At 43.4% G+C, this 9654-nt stretch overlaps 1 protein-coding gene across 1 annotated transcript in view; it reads left to right on the top strand.

The window, feature by feature from the left end:
- Window positions 1–8892, top strand: part of LOC137561423 (ankyrin repeat, SAM and basic leucine zipper domain-containing protein 1-like) — a 75431-nt gene extending 66539 nt beyond the window's left edge. Inside the window, exon 8 of the mRNA XM_068272723.1 lies at window positions 8129–8892. Within this exon, the coding sequence (XP_068128824.1) occupies window positions 8129–8290 (162 nt within the window). The 3' untranslated portion in view covers window positions 8291–8892. The remainder of the gene's footprint in view (window positions 1–8128) is intronic.
- Window positions 8893–9654: the final 762 nt, after the last annotated feature.

Below are 9654 nucleotides of genomic sequence, written 5' to 3' on the forward strand. Positions count from 1 at the left end.
CACTGCGCCCAGCGATGGATGGTGAGTAACCCCTCCACACACACACACCCCACATCCATAACACACACCCTCACCCCACTCAGGCTGTAAGTCGCAAAATTTAGGACTATGCGACTATAAGTCGACCCCCCCACTTTTTTACTTTGAATCAGTCCTAAATTTTGCGACTTATACCCGAGTATATACGGTATGTAGAAACTGTACACACACAACCCCAGTCCCCTGATGAAGGAACCAAGGTCAGATAAATTTTATAGGCTTGATTCACAAACTGTGCTAACTGTTAGCACGGGTTTTCGCGCATTTTACCGGGTTTTCGCGTGAAAAAAAAAAACATTCAGGGCAAGTTGAGTATGCGGAATGGAACTGGGTCAGTCAGAATCGTCAGGAAGTGCATGCAATTGACCCAATTCCTCACTACGTACAATACAGTATACAGTGGCTTGCAAAAGTATTCGGCCCCCTTGAAGTTTTCCACATTTTGTCGCATTACTGCCACAAACATGAATCAATTTTATTGGAATTCCATGTGTACACGTGAGAAGTGGAACGAAAATCATACATGATTCCAAACATTTTTTACAAATCAATAACTGCAAGTGGGGTGTGCGTAATTATTCAGCCCCCTGAGTCAACACTTTGTAGAACCACCTTTTGCTGCAATTACAGCTGCCAGTCTTTTAGGGTATGTCTCTACCAGCTTTGCACATCTAGAGACTGAAATCTTTGCCCATTCTTCTTTGCAAAACAGCTCCAGCTCAGTCAGATTAGATGGACAGAGTTTGTGAACAGCAGTTTTCAGATCTTGCCACAGATCTCGATTGGATTCAGATCTGGACTTTGACTGGGCCATTCTAACACATGAATATGTTTTGTTTTAAACCATTCCATTGTTGCCCTGGCTTTATGTTTAGGGTCATTGTCCTGCTGGAAGGTGAACCTCCGCCCCAGTCTCAAGTCTTTTGCAGACTCGAAGAGGTTTTCTTCCAAGATTGCCATGTATTTGGCTCCATCCATCTTCCCCTCAACTCTGACCAGCTTCCCTGTCCCTGCTGAAGTGAAGCACCCCCAGAGCATGATGCTGCCACCACCATATTTGACAGTGGAGATGGTGCTTTCTGAGTGATGTGCAATGTTAGTTTTCCGCCACACATAGCGTTTTGTATTTTGGCCAAAAAGTTCCATTTTGGTCTCATCTGACCAGAGCACCTTCTTCCACATGTTTGCTGTGTCCCCCACATGGCTTGTGGCAAACTGCAAACGGGGCATGCTTTTCTGTTAACAATGGCTTTCTTCTTGCCACTCTTCCATAAAAGCCAACTTTGTGCAATGCATGACTAATAGTTGTCCTATAGACAGATTCCCCCACCTGAGCTGTAGATCTCTGCAGCTCGTCCAGAGTCGCCATGGGCCTATTGACTGCATTTCTGATCAACGCTCTCCTTGTTAGGCCTGTGAGTTTAGGTGGACAGCCTTATCTTGGTAGGTTTACAGTTGTGCCATACTCCTTCCATTTCTGAATGATCGCTTGAACAGTGCTCTGTGGGATGTTCAAGGCTTGCACACCCCACTTTGCAGTTATTGATTTGTAAAAAAAATTGGAATTATGTATGATTTTCGTTCCACTTCTCACGTGTACACCACTTTGTATTTGTCTTTCACGTGGAATTCCAATACAATTAATTCATATTTGTGGCAGTAATATGACAAAATGTGGAAAACTTCAAGGGGGCTGAATACTTTTGCAAGCCACTGTACATAAATGTGCATGCAAGCCAGAATTAGTTGTATCTCATAAACCATTTCTATTCATTCTACATGATTAGTGTTAGAATGCATACTTAACCCCATTGCCGTTCCAATTATTTCGGCAAGGGGGCAGCGCAGCACTTTTTTTATTTATTTATTTTTTTAAATCATGTAGCTAGCCTAGCGCTAGCTACATAATAGCCGCTGACAAGCGGCATCCCCCTATCTTCTTTGATCGCCGCCATGGCGACGGGGCGGGATGACGGACGTCAGAGGGAATCCCGATCCACCCCTCAGCGCTGCCTGGCACTGATTGGCCAGGCTGCGCAGGGGTCTGGGGGGGGAGGGGGGGGCTCAGCGCGGCGGGGGGGGGGGGGGCGGCGATCGCGTACCACACGCAGCTAGCACAGTGCTAGCTGCGTGTAGGGAAAAAAATTATGAAAATCGGCCCAGCAGGGCCAGAGCAATCCTCCTGCGCGATTTACCCCAAACTCAGCTCGGGATAACCGGCAAGGAGGTTAAAAGAGGAGCCATTTATGACCTGTATCATGTCATGCTATATACAGATAGAAAAAGAGTTTCTGACACTGAAACCAGGATAACAAAGGAAAAAAATAGGCATCCTGACCAGGGGCATAGCTAGAAATCATGCCACTACCAAAAGAAGTAAAAAAAATTGGACAGTACACACACCAATTTTTTAAGTAGCCAGAGGGTCCCCCCAGTATTAAGTAGCTCTCTAGTAACAGTAGCCAAAGGTACGGATAGACCAAGGTTGTCACCAGTATCAGTAGTATAGGTAGCTTACCGCCCTTAGTATAGGAAGCCTTCGTATCGGTAGCATCCAGAGTTACAGATTACCCAGCAAGCTCATGATGAGCCAGAACTCCTAGGAGTGTGTAAAGGATTACAAAGGACCAAAAAGCCCTCTTATTAAAATGATCTGCAAAACAATCTTGCTTTCTTAAAACAGAAGGTATTTGCCATTTATTCAGATTGGAGTGAGCATATGTCTTCTCCCACAATGCATCTCTACTGAATATGTAAACCTTCTTTGGTTGTCCCTGTAAGCTAACCACATCTCCAGAACTGCTGGAAATGCGATGATATGTCAGCTTGTTAATTGTACAGAGCTACTATAATCCAACATGCATACTGACTATTTTGGATTGTTGTACAATTAACAAGCTGACACATCATTGCATCTCAGTGGTTCTAGAGGTGCGGTTAGCTTACAGGGACAAAAAAAGCATGATTTGCATATTCAGCAGTGATGCATCTTGGGAGACATCATATGCTCACTCCAATCTGAATAATCACAAATACCTTCTGTTTTAAGAAGGCAACCCTTTGTTTTGCGGTAACATTTTAGTAAGGAGGCTTTCTGGTCCTTTTTAACCCTTTACACATTCCTAGAAGTTCTGGTTCATAATGAGCTGGCTGGGTAAGTTGTAATTCTGGGTGCTTCAAGTTCTACCCCACAGAGCCACATTAATCCATGTTACGCGCTGATGAGTACTCAACCAACCTGAAACAGTCTGTATGCAGGTTGGATTATTGTGGCTCTGTACAATTGACAAGCTGAAACATCATTGCATTCCAGCGCTTCTGGAAGTGAGGTTAACTTGCAACAACAAAGAATGATTTGCATATTCAGCAGTGATGGCATGGGAGACATCATATGCTAACTCCAATTTGAATGATCACAAATACCTTCTGTTTTAAGAAGGCAAACTTGTTTTGCAGGTTCAAACAGGTACAGGCTCTTGACAGTGTAATGTGAGGTTAACTTGCAACAACAAAGAATGATTTGCATATTCAGCAGTGATGGCATGGGAGACATCATATGCTAACTCCAATTTGAATGATCACAAATACCTTCTGTTTTAAGAAGGCAAACTTGTTTTGCAGGTTCAAACAGGTACAGGCTCTTGACAGTGTAATGATTTATTGGGGAGGGGGAGGGTGTTTGCACAATGATTTACATACATTTTAATCAATGTAGAATTCATTTCTTATCACCTTATTTTTGGACTGTAATACGCACTTTTTCTCCCCCAAAAACGTTGGTAGGGGGGAGTCAGTGCAACCTATACTGCAATGGTATGACCAGGTGCCTTCTCCCCTCAGGTCTTACCTATCCAGCGATGTGCTCAAAGTTCTCCGATCGTTTCCTCAGTTTGTCTTCTACTATAATCAGAAGAATCGGCCGATGTACACGATTGTCTTCTGTGGCTTCCGTACTTCCTGGTTAATTGGTGCCCTCTAGCTGTAGGAGTGTAGCTGGGAGTAAAATGTGTAGCTGGTGGGGGGGGGGGGGGGCAGGGGGGGTTAGTGTAGCTGGGCACTGTAGCTTAGACAGTTTGGGGGGGGGGGGGGGGCAAGATCCACAGTTTATAGTACGAAAAATACGTTCTAGAATAGAATCCTATTAGCACACAGAGGCTGTGTCTGTATATAATGCCCAGCCTCTGTTGCTATACTGTTTCCCCCTGCGGTCTGCTGTTCCCCATAAATCAAGCGTTGTGCTAGCGACATGCATCGTGTCGATAGCAAGCTGTTTACCTCTGCACTCCTCTATATTGCCGCTCCCAGCCTGCGTCCCTTCTCTCCAATCAGCGGGGAGGGAAGGGACGCAGGCGGGGAGCGGCCACATAGAGGAGGCGGGGGAACGGCGAGAGTGACAGTGCAGATGTGAACAGCCGGCTAGCGATATCGCTAGCACAGCGTTTGATTTATGGGGGACAGCAGAGCGCTGGGGGGAGACAGTATAGCAACAGAGGCTGGGCATTATATGCAGACCCAGCCTCTGTGTACTAATAGGATTCTTAGAACCTACCTCGGGTTCTCTTTAACCCTCCTGGCGGTATGAAAAATTCCGCCGGGAGGCAGCGCGGCAGTTTTTTTTTTTTTTTTTTAAATCATGTAGTGAGCCCAGGGCTCGCTACATGATAGCCGCTGCTCAGCGGCATCCCCCCGCCCTCTTCGAATAAGGAAATCCCGTTCGCCATGGCGACGGGGCGGGATGTCGTCAGCGACGTCGTGACGTCATTGGGAGTCCCGATCCACCCCTCGGCGCTGCCTGGCACTGATTGGCCAGGCAGCGCACGGGGTCTGGGGGGGGGCGCGCTCCGCAACGGATAGCGGCGATCGGGCGCAGGTCGGCGGCGATCAGTGTGCTGGCGCAGCTAGCAAAGTGCTAGCTGCGTCCAGCAAAAAAAAAATTAAGAAAATCGGCCCAGCAGGGCCGGAGAAAACCTCCTGCGCGGCTTACCCCGAACTACGTTCGGGGTTACCGCCAGGAAGGTTAAACCTGTAAATAATGCTGTAGCTAGGATGAAACTCTGAGACCCATTTTTAAGTGTAACATTAAATGAGGCTTTATATAAATATAACACAATTCTGGTGATATTTTTTCAAAGCAGAATTAGTGTATTTTAACTTAAAACTTTCTCTTTGCTTTAATAGATTAGCCACAGATAACCTTTAGAGGAAAAAAAAATCTTCATTATAATTAATGGACATCCTAAAAGTTTTAACAAGATGAACTGAAAGGGTTAAGCCTATGTCTTTTCTGCAGAGGCAGATCCGAAGCAGTGCCATGGGTCACAGCTACTGATAAGGCTAATTACACTCTGATGCAGCTAAACAAACACACAGGACAGACTGCAAGTGATTTCTACAGCACTTCTATGTGGAATTAAACTTTTTAATTGTGTGCTGAACAAGAGTTCAGGTCTGCTTTGATGACTCAGAAATCTTGTTCCCACTGATGTTCTTCCAAATGACACTAGTGATGTTGGCATTGCCTGTCAATTTTCCCCCTCTCTATGGCATAAATGTTAGACCATGGTTAATGTTTAGCTGGCAAGACTGTGGAGCTGAGGGTGGTCCTATTTTTTCCTTGCATTTTTTAGTCTTCCTAAAAGGAACAGAGAGGCACATTTTTGCAACAAATCACTTACTGCATATGTTTTTCTATTGGGTGTAACAGCTAGCAAAATATCTCTCTTTTAATAGCCATTTGAAGCATAATTGCCCAAGAACTGCTTATCTCTGTGGAATAGTATTTGCGGCAGAGAATAGTTGGATATAGCATTTTATATCTGGTACTTGTAAGACCCAAGTTTTAAAGTGAAATCCCATCTTTGCTCAAAGACAATCCTTGCACTTCAACTCTCTCTATATTGCAGAGATTAATGGCAAGTAATCTGTTTGTGTGCTGTCTGTTTACTAAGTTATTAAATGGTGTTCTTAGATCTGTACAAATGTGTGTACCAATTTTCATTGAAAGTGGAGTCTCGCATAGTCACTGCAAGGGTTAGGGTCCTTGGGATAATGAGTTAATTGTGGTGACCTCTAGTTTGTAATGTTACTTAAACTTAAGCCATTTTGAAATGCCTGTTTTCTGGTATTTCTGTTCTAAAATGTTCACTACAACATTTGTTTGTCATTATGTATTTTTGAAATGCGGTGGGGAAAACTTGGAACCTGTCTTAGATCTGTAGTTTGTGTTATTGTTGGGTATATGCTCCTTATTGCCTTTCTTAAAAATGCAGAATAAAGTTTCCCAAAAACAGAAATGTAATCCCAATAGGTTTTTTTGTGTCAACTGTTACAGGGGCATGAATTGAAGGGAAATTTCCACAATTTGGCAGAGACTATAATAGAGACCTTCAACAGTCTAATCTTTTCTCGCTATCTAAATAAAAACTTTGCTTTGATTGTATATTATATGTATTCGTACATAATATGCATGCCGATTAACGGTGTATGTCAATACTTAAATGTTAAATGTTGTCAGTTAAAGGGACTCCGAGAACCTCTCCTGGGCATGCCTTTAAGGCTCTGACCAGTACTGCAAAGTACTTAAAGAGACTCCGTAACAAAAATTACATCCTGTTTTTTATCATCCTACAAGTTCCAAACGCTATTCTAATGTGTTCTGGCTTACTGCAGCACTTTCTGCTATCACAGTCTCTGTAATAAATCAATGTATCTTTCCCTTGTCAGACTTGTCAGGCCTGTGTCTGGAAGGCTGCCAAGTTCTTCAGTGTTGTTGTTCTGCTATGAACTCCCCCTTCCAGCCCCCTCTATGCACACTGCCTGTGTGTTATTTAGATTAGAGCAGCTTCTCTCTTCTCTCTTATCTTTTACAAGCTGGATAAATCGTCCTATGAGCTGGCTGGGCTTTCACATAGTGAGGAATTACAGACAAGGGCAAAGCTGTTTGCAGGAAGAAAAGAACAGCCTGAAACTTCAGTGCATGAGAGATTCAGGGGGAAAAAAACACACAAATGATATCTTGAGATTCAAAAGGAAAGCTGTATACAGCCTGCTTGTGTATGGATGTATTTTCTATGTGTGGACATACTGTACATCAACCTACTTCCTGTTTTGGTGGCCATTTTGTTTGTTTATAAACAAACTTTTTAAAACTGTTTTTAACCACTTTTAATGCGGCGGGGAGCGGCAAAATTGTGACAGAGGGTAATAGGAGATGCCCCCTAACGCACTGGTATGTTTACTTTTGTGTGATTTTAACAATACAGATTCTCTTTAAAGCGGTTTAACACCCAGCATTACAACTTTGCTTTAAAAGATTGCTTACAGCTTACAAACTATTATGCCAGATTTTTTTTTAAGCAGAAATTCACTGAATGGGTTAAACATGACATTTTAGTGTTGGATTCAACTAGGAATCCGCATCCGTTCTTATCTTTTAGTTACAAATGTATCTTTATTTGGAATACAAATAGACCTTTGAAAAGCCTGCCGGGGAAGCCCTCTTTGTTCTCTCAGAGCAGTGTTTGTTTGTTACATTGTAGATAGATACATTTGTAACTAAACAAGCAAGCACGGAGGAGGATTTCTAGCTAAATGCAGCACTAAAATGTCATGTTTAATCCATTCAGTGAATTTCTGCTAAAAAAAAAAATCTGGCATAATAGTTTATAAGCTGTAAGCAATCTTTTAAAGCAAAGTTGAAATGCTGGGTGTTAGACCACTTTAAAGATGCATACATTTCTGTAGCTTGTGCTCTCCTCTTTCATTTCATGCCTGAATCGCCGTTCTACACCAAATAGTTTTCGTTTGATTTCAATTTAAAAATCGTGGTTATGTTATAATTTCTGGGTTACCCCTGTTCTCTCTGTTAGAGAAGTGCATCACTGAATGAAGCTGGAAGAGGAAGTGACATACATGGCCATTGCAAGAGGCTCCTACAGAGGGGTCATAGCATGACTTTGTTGGAAGTTGTCTGGCTTAAAGATATGCCCATGAGAGGTTCTCTGAGTTCCTTTAAGTAACCATGTCCATGATCTTTTCTGTTTGAAGGCACTAGTTATTTCCACTTTCTATTTTTTAACTATTTCATTAGTTTCAGAATGCACAACAAAGTATCCCGTGCCGTGTACCCCCGCTGGAAGAACAACAAAGCTGGAAGTTGAGGAAGTTACTAAAAAGGACCACATTAACATTGGGCTTTGGGTTTATTTCTTCACTTGTTTTAGTAATTGTAAGAAGAAAATTGGTGTTGTAAAGGACTGTCTATACAGGTAGTCCCGGTTAATGACAAAATAGGGACTGTAGGTTTGTTCTTAACCTGAATCTGTCCATAAGTCAAAACACTGTGCCATCTCTTTCCCCTGTACTTTCTCAATGCCCTCCCCATGCCTCCAGTGTCCCCCTCTGTGCCACCTCTGTTACCCCGTGCCTTTGGTGCCCCCCACTGTGTCACCCCTGTCCCCCATGCCCTCAGTGTACTGCAGAAAAATGTCATTTTACCGGTCTAAAAAAAAAAAAAAAATTCACTCGTTTCCACAGAATAAAATTTTTACAACTTCATGCCGTTTGTACTGGTGGGTTGTGCAAAAATTGGGTGTTAATAAGTCGGGGACTGCCTGTATGTATGTTTACGACTTAGTCCATGTTTTGGAAAAACAAAGGTTTTGTAAAATTTTGATGTTTGATAACTGTATCATGTATGTTGTAGCTTGTGATACATAGTAAGCGAGTGCTGTGAAAATATTACGTCTTTTGTTAAGTCTTTTTTTTTTTTTAATTCCAAATTTCTATGTTCATTAGAATGGCTGTTTTATTTTGATTGAATTACTTATTTACACTTAGAAAAAGTGACTCTATTTGTGCTGTTTCTCCTCTTTCAGCATTAAATATTTGTTTTACCATAATCTAGAGTTCATGTTTTCTTTAAAGAGAATATAAAAATGATTACCTAGGAGAACGCGGGAGAAAAAGCTAGTTGCTGATTGACCAATAAGCTTCAAAAGGGGGCTGTACTGTTCTTTATACTTAAAGAGAACCCGAGGTGGCATTGTATTACGTAAGTGGGGCACAGAGGCTGGTTGGTCACACTAACACCAGCCTCTGTTGCCCCATCGTGTGTCTCAAAGACCCCCCTGCTCGCCGCTATACCCCCGCAGTGCTGGCGACACGCAGCGTGTCGCCAGCACAATGTTTACTCTAGCGCTGTCTGTCAGCGCCGCTCCGCCGCCTCCTCCGCATCGCCGCTACCCGCCCTCGTCCCTTCCCTCCCGCTGATTGGAGGGAAGGGACGAGGGCGGGTAGCGGCGATGCGGAGGAGGCGTGGGAGCGGCGCTGACAGCGCTAGAGTAAACATTGTGCTGGCGACGCGCTGCGTGTCGCCAGCACTGCGGGGAGTATAGCGGCGAGCAGGGGGGTCTTTGAGACACACGATGGGGCAACAGAGGCTGGTGTTAGTGTGCCCAACCAGCCTCTGTGCCCCACTAACGTAATACAAGGCCACCTCGGGTTCTCTTTAACACTAACTTTGCTTCTTTAATATTCTTAGTACTAACCTTAAGGGTACTTTTTACACAATGCACTAGGATTACAACTGTGCCAAAAAGTTGCTCACAGTGACAT

Source organism: Hyperolius riggenbachi, chromosome 3, assembly GCF_040937935.1.
Source record: "Hyperolius riggenbachi isolate aHypRig1 chromosome 3, aHypRig1.pri, whole genome shotgun sequence".
Classification (NCBI taxonomy): Eukaryota; Metazoa; Chordata; class Amphibia; order Anura; family Hyperoliidae; genus Hyperolius; species Hyperolius riggenbachi.